We start from the raw sequence: 16,148 nt of genomic DNA on the forward strand, positions 1-16,148 counted from the left end.
GGGAGCGCCTGTGGCTGGGTCAGCCGTGCGCCGTCACGCCTCCCTCCCCCGCATCTGACTCGCGCTAGAACGCACAGCCTCACACCTCACGATCCAACGCCTTCATTTCCCCTCCGTCACTCCCTCATCTCCCCACCAAGCTCCCTCTCCCTAAAAATCTCTTGGGCGCTTTCCACTTTTCCAGTCTCCAGACTGCGAAGATCCTGGCGACTTCCCCATTTAACCTCGGCGAACAGCAACAGCCGCGTCCCTATGCCCTGACTCGAACACACGCACGGGCACTGGCACACGCAGACAGCACGTTTCCTGTCCCTGTGTGACACCCACCCTCGTCGCGCGGACGCGCCAGTCCCCGCACGCTGCCCTCCTCCTGCCACACACACACACACACACACACACACACACACACACTCACACACGCACGCACGCGCGTGCAAGGTCCAGCCGAAGGCAGCTCTCCCGCAGCCACTCGGAAGGCGACTGGCGCCAGTCTTGCAGAACCCATGGCCTCTCCCGGCTCTGGCTTTTGGTCCTTCGGATCTGAAGATGGCTCCGGGGATCCTGAGAACCCGGGTACAGGTAGGACGATCGGGACCTGAAGCGGGAGAGCTTTGTGGGTGGCTTGGGGTTTGCAGGGCTACGCAGATGAGCAAAGCTTTGACATCTGCAACAGGAAACTTATTTGGGCGCTTCGCCCTGCTCCCTGGGTTAAGTCCGTAACTGTGTGAGAACCCCAAACCTCCACAGCCTTTTGTACCCTGGGAAGAGGCTCAGGGTATCTCGGCCCCTTCCCGTAAGCATAGGCTCCTGGAAGACCGCAGCATCTGCAAGAGTCCACAGACTTCAAGGACCGGGGCTTTGCTTTGGGACCTCTAGACCCCGGGCAGGGAAGCCGTGGGGCAAAGAAAGACGAAATGAGAAAGGGAGAGTGTTTGGGGTTGGGAAGGCAAGCGCGCCGAAACCGACAGCCTGGGGTCTGGGAAAGGAAGCTCTGGCGCCGCAGGGAGGGTCTGGAAACCTGAGCATCTAGCGAACAAGTGCGAAGGGCCGTGGTGTGGGCTTCTTCCTCGGACACGGTGAAGCGAGGGCTAGCCCTGGACTCAGGTTCCCTCGGGCTCCCCCACCTGCTGAAAGCAGAGTCGCCCGCGGCCGCTGGCGGGGTTGGCGCCGGGTTCCCAGACGCCCGATTTGAAGACCTCGTTCACTTGGAACGAAATTTCACTCGCCCGTCTGTTCTCTTTCCGCTTCGCTGTCCCCTTTGCCTGGCGATTGCAGCGAGAGCTTGGTGCCAGGTAGCTCAAAAGTTCACCGGCGGCATCGGAAACAAGCTGTGCGGTGAGTGGTGGCGCGCTGGGGGGGAAGGGCGGGCAAGGTCGGGGGCTAGTGGCTAGTGGAAGCCTTGTCACCAAGCCCGCAGCCTGAGCAGGGCCGAGTCCTGGGCTGCGGATAGGCGGGGATGGGGGAGCCAGGACTGTCGCCCGCTGACCCAGGCCCCGCGCTCCGTGTCCTTGTCCAGCTCTGCTCTATGGAGACTCTGAGAAGCCAGCGGAGAACGGCGGGAGCGTGGCCCCGCGGGCCGCCACCCGGAAGGTCGCCTGCACCTGCGACCAAAAACCCTGCAGCTGCCCCAAAGCGGATGTCAACTACGCGTTTCTGCACGCAACAGGTAAAGGTGCCTGCTGGCCAGGTCCGCGCTCCTCCCCTCCGACGCCTGACCCCCAGTCTCCAAGGGGGAATGGTGGGGGCGGGCCTTCTGAGAATCTTCCACGGAATTGGAAGGGCGTGGGGTCTGCGGGCTGGAGCGCGCTCAGAACCGGGCCCTAACATTTCCCAGTCGGAGTCGCCGGCCACAGCGCCCCGAGCCAGCGCAGGCTTGAGAATTGGAGGTGGCAGCCGCCGTGGCGTGCGCCGATGTTGGCTTCTCTGCGCTGCCCCAACCTCTGGGTAGGGCAAATTTCCAGATGTCTTCCCAGATAGTTCGGAATTGCAAGGATTTTTAGGCGTTCGATTGGATCCAGAGTGATTTGTAACCGTGATTTCACCGAGAAATGGTTCTGTTTACGTGAGCCCTGGGTGCTCAATTTTACCTCCGCTTGCATGATTCCCAGTCTCCCAAACAGCGCTGGAGCGCGCTCACACACACCCACACACTCCAACTTTGACAACATCTGGCCTTCAGAAGTCAGAGATCATGACTTCGCATGATCCTCTTTTCCTGGTTTGCCCAAAGGCATTTCTCAAACATTCCCGACATGGAGTCTTGACAATTAAAATTATTTACTCAGAACATTTAGGACAAATATTTCATGCCTGTGAAATAGTCAAGCTGAGACATTATTTCTGAAAAGGAATAAACCAAGCAACATGCTATGTTTACGTATAAAAATGCAAATTTTAATTCCGGAAGGAGGTTTTGTCCGCTTGTGTTTCCAGATCCTGTGGTTTTTGTTTGAAACCAGGTCTTCTAGCCCTTAGACCAGATCTGGCCTCCAGCTCCCAGGGACCCCCCCCCTCCCCTTGCCTCAGCGATTAGAGTGCTAATAAATCCAACTCAAAGAGAAAGTGATCCGTGATTGCCTGGGTCTTTGCGTAACGAAATCTAAAGTGTCCTTTCCGTTCCGTTCTTCAGACCTGCTGCCAGCATGTGATGGAGAGAGGCCCACTCTGGCATTCCTGCAAGATGTTATGAACATTTTGCTTCAGTATGTGGTGAAAAGTTTTGATAGATCAACTAAAGTGATTGATTTCCACTACCCCAACGAGCTTCTTCAAGAGTATAATTGGGAATTAGCAGACCAACCACAAAATTTGGAGGAAATTTTGACGCATTGCCAAACAACTCTAAAATATGCAATTAAAACAGGTATTGTGCAACCAGCAATAATAAAGCTTTTTTTGTTTTGCAATTTTCATTTTTTTCTATAAAATCGTTTCTGTTTCTGTTGGGTCGTGTTATTTTCAAAACTGCAAAGTTACATTCATCTAAAAATAATCATTATAATGATTAACCTTGTTAATAATGTCAGAGTCGTCGTTGTGGTGTAAATCTGAGGATTGGCAGGAGATTAACCAGAGGTTGTAGAAGCAACCATTTGTCAGCAGGGGCCAGTAGAAGCGACCCAAAATGGAGAAAGAAAGGGAAATGTGGAAAAGAGAGCTATAAAGACTAAAGATGTGATCCAGTGCTGCTGGCAATTTCCTTGGCACAGGACTGATCAGAAATCCCAACGAACCAACTTATACAGTCTTCAGGCTGGAGGGAGAATGTTGTGGCGTTGTTTCAAGTGACTAAACTTTAGATTTGAATTCCAGTTTTTCTCCTGTTTTGAAAGAAGTGCGTGCTCAGACACAGACACACACACACACACACACACACACACACACACATACACACACACACACACACACCACAGTATAGACTAGCTTAGCAGTCCAGCGGTGTTACGGTGTTACATAAGGATTTGTCTCCTTCGCAACAATTGTGTATGTGGATAAGAATATCTGACATTTTTAAGGGTCCGTTTTTAAACATGTGTATTATGCTCATTGGATTCTCATAGCATCCTTTAAAACAGGATAAAATGATGTTGTAATTCCAGGTGCAACATCCTTTTGAGTGCCTCCGAAGCTTTCTTCCACCCAGGTCCTGAGTGTCATGCTTTTTTTTTTTTTTCATTGTCTCTAATCATTTTGATACACAGAGAAACAGATTAAAAGTGGTAAATATGACTGCCTTTCTGAGGTGGAGGAGGGAAGACTGAAGGATCTACAGTGATTTGTAGAATTTAAAAGATATACTGGCAACTAATAAATGTGAAATATTAAAGAAGTATTAGTCATGTAAACGCCGTATTTTATGCTACCATTTTGTGGGTGATTTATTAGTATAACAAATAACAAACATTTTAAGAACGTTTGCTACAAAAACAGTTTAGCCTCCCCCCACCAAACATTCTTTATATTATCAGAGGGAGAAAGGTTTACATAGGAGCCTAGGGAAACTGATTTATTGTATAATTATTGTCCACTTTGGAAGGCTGTAGACTTGGAAATAGATGTGCAGGGAAATGAGGTAACTTGTTGATTTCTGTGGATTATAATTTTTGGAGGTTTATTAAATATCATCCACTAGTGCTCCTGAAAAACCCCCGGGGATACTCATGCCGGGCATGAAGTGATACTTTGCTTCCACCTGCTTTTCATGTATCCATCCATGCAACCTTGAGCAAGCTTTGAACTCTTCTTTTCGGCTTGACCCATCCCCCATATTTGACATTTAAGTACACTAATGGCAAATTGGTGGATTGCTACCTGTTATTTATATTGCTCACAAATAAAAAAGAATGCATTTTTTTTTACATCTTCATTCTTAAAAGCTGGTAGTCTTTGAAATGCAATTTAGAGTTAAGATAATGAGAATTGCCAGTCAATGGAAGTAATAGTTCTGTATATCAGTGCTCTATTACTGTCAAGGAGGAGTAAATGGATCAATGAAATTCTTAGATTTTTGCTATATCTTTTTTGTAAAACTCTTAGTCAAGTGTTGCTGCAGTGCATTTTATTTAAAGTGAAGATTAAAAATCTGATGATTAAGATGGATATCTCTATATTACTCATGCCATATTTAGTCTTCTGTCCATACATCCCCAAATAGCACTGCAAAAAATCATCAGCAGGCAGCTTTTGTCCTCAACTGTCAAGTTTATGGCTTATTATGCTGTTAGTGTCCTGTTTGTCAACTGGTACTACATAGTCTATCAAAACAGTCACCCTCCCTGTCACCATCCAGTATTCTTGTGATCCTTGGGAGGTCATTTTATAAAATGTCACCTGATCCCTGATAACAGTCATTAGCCTGATTCCCATTTGGCCTCCAACTTTAGAAAGGATTGCAGGGCAGTGAGGAAGACTTTTAAATGAGGTGTCTGTGTCTTGTTCATATTACTTGTAGAGAAATGCTAGAACTAGTAACTTCCTTGGATGGTTAGGATTCTAGAATAGCGCCTGCAGGGATTGTTCCCTTTAGCTGTGGTGGCCAGGAGAAGCAGGGTAATGTTAATGTAGTCTTCCATTGTTAAGAGAACACTCAGACAAAAGAAACAGAAGCCAGTGTAGGAGGAGCACCCTTCTGCAGGTTGTCAGTTCACAAAAAGCAGTTTCAGAGGACTTTTGGCTCCTCTCCAACTGACTGTGAGCATCAGCTCTCGTTTGCCAGGTACTAGCTTTTGCAGATCCTGTTGAGACTCATTTGCTAATCTGTGCAGGAGCCTTCCTGTGCTTGAAGCAGAGCGTGGCCCTCTCGGTGTGTTCGTACCATATGAGCCAGGGGCAGTAGGATTCCCAGTGCTACTGGAACTGCTGTCAGATTCAGAGGCAGCTTCTCACACCTTCAGACAGCCCTGGATGGATGCAGTGGGAATCCCTTGGAGGCAGCGTGTAGGGGCCACAGGAGCAGAACAAATGTAATTAGGGGAATATTTTTGCCAGAACCCCAAAGGACATGCTGTTCTGACCTGTCAGACTATCTCCCTCTGTAGTTTCACATCATTATCAGTGAATGCAAGCTGTGATGCACGAGGAAGTCCGACAAAATTGCAGACCAAGGCCAAGAACTATACGGAGAGAAGGAAATCCAGTAACAGAAGCATCAAACTTGTGTTTAGTTTACCCAGGGTATTTGTTCAATCAGAGTGTACTGGAGTTCTGATGTCCAGAGTTCCTGCACACACCTTACAATTCCTCTCGGTTTTATGCGGAGGCTACCATGCTAGAATTTCCACAGGGTTAAATCCTGTGTGGTAATAGGTAGGTTCATCTAAAAATGTATATAAGCTGTAAATCCGAATTGATTTCCTCACTCAAAAAATGATTTAGGGACAGCAGAGTGGAGGGCCCTCTGGAGGGAGAAGTAGGCTGTGATGTCACCTTCGGGCTGCAATGAAATGGAGAGTCAATGAGGCAGAGAGAAGGGGGTGGCGTCTTGCAACAGCATCTGCAGCAGCTGAGGGACTTTATACCTTTTCTGAATGAGTAAACTGATGAGGTCAGAGTCAAAGGGCCTGCAGAAGAGAAAAAAGGGGCGGAGGCAAGAAATATCAGTCCCTCTAAAATGTGCTCCTTCCCGTGCCTATCCATCCCCATTGTCAAACTCTCTAGCCACATGCCCAGGGCTGATAAGAGAGCCTTTCAGTCCCTGAGATAAGCAATATGCTTTTTCCAGTGCCGTCTTTATCTTGTTTCGCCCATGCTTAGGATGTGAGACTCACATCACAGACACCAGATGTCTAGCAAGTGACAGATACCTTTTTTTTAATCAGATGCTATTTCCATAATTTTGCTTCTTCCCAAATTTCTGTTGCTAAACAAAACATGGATTTATTGATAGGCTTCTATGGGACAAGGTGAGAAAACAGACTCCTGATGAGATATTTATAATTGCATTTTTTAAATAATAGCCTCAGAGGGTATATGGATGTCAATCCATTTACAGAATTTTAGAGAAATCTAGAAGTTTATTAGATAATCCTTTTAATGGGCCAATCTAGCCATTGATTATATTCTTCAGAGATCTGTGTTCATCTCTGCTCTAGGTCTCAACTGAGAGGTGGCTTTGTTGATCGTAATCACAATTCAGACAGGAAAAAAAAACTGTCCAGAATTAGCTTTGTCTGTGCCATCTCTAGACATTCCTCACCTTTGAATCCAGGGCAAATCACTCGGCAGAGTGTCCTAGTTTCTCATTTTTGCCCTGTCTTTGTAATCATCAGTCATTTGTCACTGATATTATTATGAAAGCTGGCATGCCTGAAGGATGTCATGGTATGACTGATTCTCGAAACAGCTCAACAAAAGGACTGTTAGCAGTAACAATGCAAATGAGAGGAATGATTCGGGATACCATAACATTTTAGTTTGCAATAATATTGGAAGTATAGTGTGAAGTGATCTAGTCTCCATATTGCAAAGCACATATTATTTTTAAATGGCCTATTTGAGAGATGATCTTTAGAGTGTGTCTTGGGAAATACTAAACTCTAAGTAGCCTCTGGTGGGAAGAAGCGTTGCTTGAGTGTGTGTGCACATGTGCATGTGATCATGTGTCTTATGCTCACAGGTACATTTGCATATTAGATTTCTGAATATTCATCTCTTGTAACTGAAGAGTCTTTCAAGATCCTTTAGCTACATAAAAAAAAAAAACGTATTGGGGAAACATTTATTTTCACTGGTTGAAATCCTAATTCTCTTTGATTCAGGGCATCCCCGATATTTTAATCAGCTGTCTACTGGATTGGATATGGTTGGGTTAGCAGCAGACTGGCTGACATCAACAGCAAACACTAACATGTGAGTAGCTGATTACACAAAAACCTCTTTTGTGTAAATCTCTTTGTATCATGTGTTCTCACTCTGGCTTATTTTTTTAATGCCTTTATATGTCCTTGATTTTATCAAACTATGCAAAATGTTAAAATATAAAAGAGACTTTTTAACATTTTGATTTAAAATAATATGTTATACGAAAAGAATAAAGCCCAATGTTGCATTTTTGCATAGTCCCATTATGTCGTGTTCTATATTCAATATGATAAACTACCCTTGCACATTATGACAATAATTGAAGATCCTGGCTTTATGGCAACATAAAAATGAGCAATGTTTTGGAAATCCTTTTACAAATAATTATATATTTAATGTTATAATCCTTGCATCGATAAATGTAAGTTTAAAAAATGGAGAAATTCTGTGATGTTATGATTGCCAATAACTTTACTTGAGCTACATACATAAAATATGGTCATTTATACATTTCAGGTTCACCTATGAGATTGCTCCTGTATTTGTGCTGTTAGAATACGTCACACTAAAGAAAATGAGAGAGATCATTGGATGGCCAGGGGGCTCTGGAGATGGAATATTTTCTCCTGGTATATATATTTCAATTTTTCTCTGTTTTGTTCTTCTGATATGCTGTGTTATAAACTTAAGAAAATCAGACATCTATTTTGGGTTTATGATTAAGGTACCTAGGCTATGTGCTTATCAAAATAATAAGTGTGGCTGAGTCCATTGAAAATGCCTTCAAGCTTACTAATGCTTAAAAATCAGTTATTTGTGCTCAACAGAGTATAATCAGACATGATATTCACTCTATACTTCTACCATAACCCTACATATGAGATGTATGGATAGTGCTGGACAAAAGAATAACAATTGCTAATAAGGAAATTCATCCTTGCTGCATTTCCCGGAACTAGTGAAATGAAAAGAGTCATTTAATACGACACCCAGGGTGTGACAGTGTGTATCAAAGCGTGTTTCCTCAGTAGAACCCGTTCCCTTCTCTAGTCTCTGGAATAGTGAGCAGCAAAGTGGATTTAGACTAATTTCAAGGGGGGCAAACAGTGCATGGGAGATGATTCCTTAGAGCTAAAAGAGTGTGGTGATTTCGCTGAGGTATTTTTCCTTCCGGCTCTTTATCCAATCTTTTCCATTTTGCCTTTTATACCAGCCACCGCATCCAAAGCTCCATTATTTACACCTCTCCAAGCCCATAGAATCAACCTGAAACAAAATGCTGTGCCCTTAGCTCATGACTGTGACCTTGACTTGACTCATAGATGAAAGAGCAGTTAGAAGGGCGATGGAGGAAGTCACTGACCCATGCAAAAGAAGCCTAGTGTCAGAGCAGAACCTCATCAGTGAGAGGAAGCCACAGGAAAGGCCACAGCCACACCTCGTACAGCCTGGCCAGATTCTGATCCCTCTTAAGCAAACCTGCAGAGGCAGGTGAGAAGTGAGAGAAGAAAGAAGTGTGAAGATGAAACAACAGCCAAGCAACAGTAGCCTCAAGGATAAGACTTACAGATGTTTGTCCAACCATCTCTCAACTGTTATCTTATGTTTTTAAGTGCATAGCATGTCTTCTCAGATGCTAAAGGAAAAGGTGTTAGTTAAATGGAACAGACAATTTGCTTTGAAAAAAAAACCTACTCATTGAACACTAGTCATGATGGATTCCTTCATTTTCTAGGCAATTTAGAACTTAGATTCTTTTGATGCTAAGTTTGTGGCTTGGTCTTTATTGTTGGAAACCGATGCTTAAAGATATATTTTCATGGAGAACTAGGTAGGATTACAAGGGTTATGATGTCAACATCATTTCTGTCTTATTCATTCTCTTATAAGGTTGATTGTGGGGCTGAGCTGTCCCTGAGATATGCCAAAGACAAACAACCTGGTTTCTGTTTTATTGGTTCCTAGAAGTGGGAATGTGTTGACTCTGAAATTTTGACTTGTCTAGATAAGGCGCATGCCTAATTATCTAGCTTGTCTTGGAAACTGCATGCCCCAGAAAACATACACCCCAAGAAAAAAATTCCTCATTGATGGCTCTGCTAGGTTCTGTATGGCCTGGTGGATGCCGGCAAATTATCAGGTGGAGTCTATGTAGTGTCTTCCTTTGAGCCTAAAGACGCATATGTTCTCACCTTGGTGTGAAAGCCATAGATGTAGTGTTATATTGTAATATAAATATCCCAAAGTCAGAGGGGACAGCAACAAAAAGCAATGGGGCCCTGTTTCTCCTCAACTTCCTACAAGAAAAATGATGGCTCATAGCACCCTTATTTCCTGGTAGATGTTTTACTACATAGAGTCTATCTAGTCTTGCTCCTGGGCTAGAGTGTTGAATGATTCAAGTGATAAGAGTGGGGATAGTAGTATCATAGGCACAACCGAGGTGCCTGTGATTCTGGAACTAAATCTCAAGAGTTGGGTCTTTGATTTGGACAAAATGCTCAACTTGTTTTGACTGTTGTTCAGTTCTGTTCAACCCCACCACTAGTATCCAGAGACTTGGTGCTTCCTGGAAATTCCCTTATGACTCCCAGAATTCTGTATCTGTGATGTTATCTACACCTGAGAGTTGAAGAGTACTCTACTCTTTGGCGGGTCATAAATGATCTCTCTCAAAGGGAGAAAAGGCCTGGCTTAGTCACAGATCTTTTCCTGACATAATCATTATAGGTTGTAGGATTCAGGCATCCATCCTCATCCTCATGTGGTATTGCACAAGTTTCTTCATCATCATCAAGGGCTGCAAAGCCTTTGGCTGGAGGATGACTGAGGTGCAAAATGAGAAGCAGGAGGTCAGGGCTGGAAGCTTCTAGAATAATTACACTTGAAAGGCACTTTCTTTGTGTACATTCCCCTTCCTTTTGTCCTCTTCTCCCCACCCCCTCCATCCTCAGACTGGGAAATGTAACAAGAGCCACAGTTCTTAACGAGGGAGCCCATGTTGCCCTCCCCAAAGAACCATTTGGAATATCTGTGGATATTTTGAGTTGTCATGACTTGAAAGAAAATGCTGCTTGCAACTGGAAACCATGGATGGGGCCAAACATCCTACATTGCCGAAAACAACCTGCCCTTAAAAAATTCTGTAGCTCAAAATGTCAGTTAGTGCTAAGACTGAGAAATTATAGCTAGAGCGAAACGTCCTCAAACGCTTTGCTTTGAGTCCAGCATCATACACCGTCTGTCTTTCAACTGGGCATCTGATCTGAATATATTTGACCTGTTTTATTCTGTCCTGGATCTCTAGGGTCCAACAAGGTAGTAACTGCTGCATTCTCACTGTAGAGATGTCAAGGTCTGGTTAGTGACTGCTTTGTACCAAGTGGCCTGCCTGTATCAGAGCTTGGGACTCGTGGACCCTTCAACCTGGTAGGGCCTGCCTGCCTACTCCTTAGTCACTAGAAGAACAGACTAATCAAACTATCCATGAAATAGTCCCAAGAGTTTCTTCCTTGAAGTGGGCCAGAGAGATGACACTTTCACTCTACCTTCTGGTCTTATGTTCTCCGTGCCAGCATATTCACGTGCATTCATATTTCCTGGATAGTAAAATTCCTAAGCTTCTCAACAGTCCTGCAGAAAGTTTCATTGCTTGTCACATGAGATGCTCCTTACAGAGTAGAGTAAAACTTTATCGTAGGAAGTTCTTGACAGTCTTGGGAAAATACAGGAAATGTAATTCCATGTGAAGCTGACATCATCAAACAGCATTGCATTAATGAATGCAATTGTATCTCAGGGATATCTTTGAAAGAAAAGACCTGTTCAGAAGAGTAAACAGAGAATGGTGAGATGAGCGTGGATGCTTATCCTGTATTCTGTAAGAACCATTAGCAGCTGCAGCATTAATGGTAGTTTATTTGTCTCAATTCAAGCATAAAGCATTGCTGGGAATGGGAAGAATAGCTATTTACCACCATCACAGTACCAGGATTTGACAGGCCTAATGCTGACTGGTTATGCTCACAAACTAGAGAGAAAAGGAAGAAAAAAAGTCTTTTTTCAAAAGTCTCTTCAAGATGGACAAAGTGGTGCATACATGAATTCCAGCATTTGGGAGGCTGAGACAGGAGGATCATGAGTTCAAAGCAAGCATGTGCTACATAATAAAACCATTTAAAGACCTCCCCAGCAAGAGCTAAATAAATTAAAATTCCTCCTTGAGGTGCTTTTCTTTTTCTACCCCCACCACCCACTTTTTTGACAGGGTCTGCTTGTAGTCCTGGCTGTTCTGGAACTCACTATGAGATAAGGCTGGCCTTGAGTGTGTGTGTCATCATGCCTGGCATTTAAGGTGCCTTTCTTGCTGTAGTTAGGTCCAATGCTGCTCTGAACCCTGTTAGCTGTATCTTTGAGTCTGAGGATTTGGTTCAAAGGAAAGCTATAGGATTTTCCCTGGAAGTTATAGGTCAAGGTTTCTTCAACTTTTCCCACTCAGGATCCCTTTTCACCTGGGAAGTTTTTAATCTACCTGGGTTTCTAGACATATAAAATAAACATACAAATAAAACATTCACTGATAATAAATCATAAACAATTATTTTAAAGTAATTCTTTGTTATGGATAACATTTTACCACTTTTTAAGGACAATCAAATTTGCATAATAATGAGACATATATGTTTCAATGTTTTACAAAATGAATTAAGCCTTGGCTAGATCCTTGATACTGCACTATGTAAAGGCATCACCATTTTTAAGAGTTACTCCTTATTTTGATTTTATAATAGCCAGTGCCACATTGCATCAATACACAATATAAAATGGCAGAAGTATATTTAGGGACATTTCAGAAATTGTTAAAAATTCTGTCCTAGTCCCAAACCAGTTTTCATTCATTAGTTACTTATGAAACTCATTTCACCAATTTAAACAGCAACTTTGAAAATCAAACATCCTAACACAACACAATCCATGTACACTGTTATGTACCAGCTAAGGAACAATGAGAGAGAAATATTAAGTTTGTTTTCCGTAACTAAGCTATTAAATTTCTGCAAGAGCAAAATGTCTTGCATGTACAGTAAAAGCGCTGCTATTCATAACATACATCTCTGAGCCAAGACGTCTCAGTCAGTGTTCATTGGTACTATGTGGCATGATGCAAAAGGTCAAGTGAACATTATGTGTGTTTAGAAACAAAGTTACAGTGACATTGTGTGACATAATGTGGACAAGCACTGCCCGAAACAACTCGGACTCATTATGTGTTTCATTTTGAACTGATCTGTGGTTGTCATATATTCTGAAACTTTTTACTGTTGCCAATTTTTTGACCCCGCCTCCCCACCACATTCAGTTACATGATCCCATATGGGGCTGTGACCCACAAACTTAAAGAAACTGTTCTAGGTCTATGGAAACAAAGAATGCTGCTTGCATGAGAAATGTTGATGGAGAATAGAAAAAGTAACTGTTTTCGTGCCTTTTAGGTGGCGCCATCTCCAACATGTATGCCATGCTTATTGCCCGCTATAAGATGTTTCCGGAAGTCAAGGAGAAAGGAATGGCTGCAGTGCCCAGGCTCATCGCCTTCACATCAGAGCATGTATGTGTTTACGTTCTTTCCAGCGTATGATTGCATTGATGAGCCCAGTTGAATGAATTACACCCGGAAGTGCTTTTTCTCCAGATGGTCTCTTTCCTGGAGACACTTCTTCAAAGAATGAAGGGAGAGTTGAGTTTGACTGAGCTGTCCAGTTGGATATCTTCCTTGTCTCTGAAATGCATGGAAACCTTAAAGATAAAGCAGAATTTATACCTTTTATTTTAAAGATTTATTTTTAGTTATGTGTATCTCTGTGTGTGTGGTAGTATGTACATATGTATGCAGGTCCCCATGGAGGCCAAAGGCCTCTCTGGAACTGGAGTTATAGGCAGTTGTGAGCCACCCAGCATGGATAGGAACTGAACTCTAGTACTCTGCAAAAACAGTACCTGGCTCTCCAACCACTGAGCCATCTCTCCACCCCCAAAGCAGACTATATTTAATTTCATCTCCCGTCCTTCATGTCGCTCTAATATTGTGTGTTGAGAGACAGGAGCAAGAGAAAAGGCAGCGTGACTTCCAGCTCTTCTGAATCATGGATGCAGCGCTTTATATAATCCACACTCTGCGAAGCCCTGTTGATGAACTCTTTCTGATTAAAACTGCAGTTTTTGTGATTAGATAGATTCACCCTTGTACCTTTAGCCACTTAACTCTAAGCTGGCTGTCTTGATTTAGTATTTGATTTAGTATTAGTTATGTTTCGGCACAAGCCAGTTCAGGGGAGGGTTTCAGACAATTCAGTCCATTGTGATGAGAAGGCATGGTGGGGCAGAGCAGTTTACACCGTGATGGGGCCAGGACGCAGAGACTGGGCAAGCTCTTTCTTCCCTGCCATTACTCTGTCCCCACCTCCAGTCCATGGGTTAGTGCTCCCCACTTCAGGATAGGTCTTACTCCCCTCAATTGATCCTCTCTGGAAACAATCTCATCTCATGGACATACCTCGAAATGCTGTGCCCCTCCTCGGTCATTCTAAATCGAGTCAGACCTGCAATGAAGATTAAGCATCACAAGTACCATAAAGAAATGGCATAGGGGTCTCTCCTGTATGATCTTCAGGTCATATTTTGGCCATGCACTGGCTCCTGCCTACCACTGGGTGCTAGCTAGATGAAGGCTAAGAACTCTGGTCTTCCTTGTTAGATATCATGGCGTAGAACTTCAGGCTCCTCCTGAGCTTTTCAAAGAGTGCACACTACCCTTTCTACTACCATGCGGGCAAGAAAACAATGTTTCAATCTGTTCACGTAGCAAACAGCTTTAACCTATCAGAGAACCAGCTTTCCTTTTCTCTCTCACCCGGCAGTGCAAAGCGGCAAGGGAGCCATACTGCAGCGGTTTACACAATGTAGCCGGGCCAACCCCTGCTGACCCGGGCCTCGTGATTTGACCAACATCAAGAGATAACTTTTATTTCAGTTTAGCTTCTCTATGGATAATCAAGTATAACGTTCCTTCTCCCTGTTTCCCTGAAGTAGATCCAGATCCCTAAATAGATAAATATTTCTGTATGCTCAGCTTCAAACTGCCCAGATGTTTTCAGGTTAGGCATCCTTTTCCTGGGCTATCTAAAGTTGGCCAGGAGCAAACTTCCCTGTGCTATCTGTCAGGTGTCTCTACCTTCAGCATAAGCTTTTGAACTTCACATTTGACAAAAGTTGACTCAGCCTATTCTAGAAAGCTCAGATCATATGCTCTGAGACTACTTTTGCTAAACTTTCTATTCTTTGTATTATAAACTTTAAGTCCATTCCTTCACTTCTAAGAGAAAGAAAGGCAATTCAGCTGTTTATATCTCAATGCACATAATTAAAAATTACAATTTGATTATGAACCTTACCTAGAATACCAATTGACTCCGGCTGTAGACTTTCCATTTTGACACATGAATTATTTTTTTTTAATGTATGATATGTCTGATAACTCTTTGACAGTCTAAAAATACTTCAATAAATAATGAGAATAAACTTATTTGATTTTCACAACCTTATAGGATGGTAAAACACACAGAGGACCTGGTGCAGACCTATGCAGGTTTTGTGCATGCTGCCTCAGTCTCTGTGAGTTCATATGACCTTTGTTCATGTTGATTTAGAGAGCCTTAGTTTTTTTGTTTTGGTTTGGTTTGATGTTTTTGGTGTCTTCCATCCCCTCTAGCTCTTATACTTTTTCCACCTCATCTTCCATGTGGTTCCCTGAACCATGAAGGGAGGGATTTGATGGAGACATTCCATTTTGGGCTGAGTATTCCAGGGTCTCTAACTGACTTCATAATGTCTGGCTATGAGTCTCTGTGTTTGTTCCCATCTGCTGCAAGGGGAAGCTTCTCTGATGATGGCTGAGCAAGACACTGATTTATGAGTATAGAAGCATGTAATTAGTAGTCATTAACTTGCTACTCTTTTTATTTTTTAGAACAGTACTATTTGGTTTTACTCTAGGTTCTTGGTCTATCCAGTCTCAGGTCCTTGGTCACTCAGCAGTGATGGGTATGAGTTCCATCTTGTAGAACGGACCTTAAGTCATAGCAGACATTGGTTGGTTTCTCCAACAGCATTATGCCCCCACTGCTCTAGTAAATCTTACAGATCTATAACATTGTAGATCAAAGTGTTTGTGGCTGAGCTGGTTTTTACATTTTTCTTTGGGTAGCATGCAGAGTACCTTCCTTACCAAAGATGATAGGACATAGGGGTGAAGGCTCTATGTAGGCACTAGCTCAACTTCTCCTTGTTCAATGAGTTATACAGGTGTTGTAAAATTAATGTTTTGTAGTTTCCATGATCAAATTTCTGCCATGAGCTTTTTTCTTAATTAGAAGATGATGCTAAGTTATTAATCCCTGCCTATGCCTGGAATAAACCACTCTTGTCTCCTAGGCCAGGCTAGAAGGATGTTTAGAAAAAAGTGCTGCAGAATCTACTTGCACCATTCACCCAGACCATTTTAGACACAGACAGGCACTTACAAGTGAGTCCTGCTCTTGAAGCTTCAGACAGAGAGCTCACCTGATTCCCATCTCTAGTTCCTTTGGGTCTGATTCATCATTTCCTGTAGCTCCTCTTGACTTCAGGGCAAGGCTACACATTTCCTGTGTATTTTCAGACTTCACAACCATTTTGTTTGTGCCAGCTCCCGAAATAGCTCCAAAAAGATTGAAGAGAGAAAAGCATCGAGTCTTTCCTACATGGCCTTTTCTCTGGTCTAAACTCAGTCAGTCCTTGAGGTGGGTTTTTCC

At 43.2% G+C, this 16,148-nt stretch overlaps 1 protein-coding gene across 1 annotated transcript in view; it reads left to right on the forward strand.

Annotated features, from left to right (window-relative positions):
- Positions 1-503: 503 nt before the first annotated feature.
- The window catches only part of Gad2 (glutamate decarboxylase 2), a 65,166-nt gene continuing 49,521 nt past the window's right edge, over positions 504-16,148 (forward strand). Inside the window, exons 1-7 of the mRNA XM_059262461.1 lie at positions 504-579; positions 1,276-1,335; positions 1,517-1,666; positions 2,630-2,863; positions 7,257-7,347; positions 7,816-7,928; positions 12,792-12,907. Of these exons, the coding sequence (XP_059118444.1) occupies positions 504-579; positions 1,276-1,335; positions 1,517-1,666; positions 2,630-2,863; positions 7,257-7,347; positions 7,816-7,928; positions 12,792-12,907 (840 nt within the window). The remainder of the gene's footprint in view (positions 580-1,275; positions 1,336-1,516; positions 1,667-2,629; positions 2,864-7,256; positions 7,348-7,815; positions 7,929-12,791; positions 12,908-16,148) is intronic.

This window comes from Peromyscus eremicus, chromosome 5 (assembly GCF_949786415.1).
Source record: "Peromyscus eremicus chromosome 5, PerEre_H2_v1, whole genome shotgun sequence".
NCBI classification, from domain to species: domain Eukaryota; kingdom Metazoa; phylum Chordata; class Mammalia; order Rodentia; family Cricetidae; genus Peromyscus; species Peromyscus eremicus.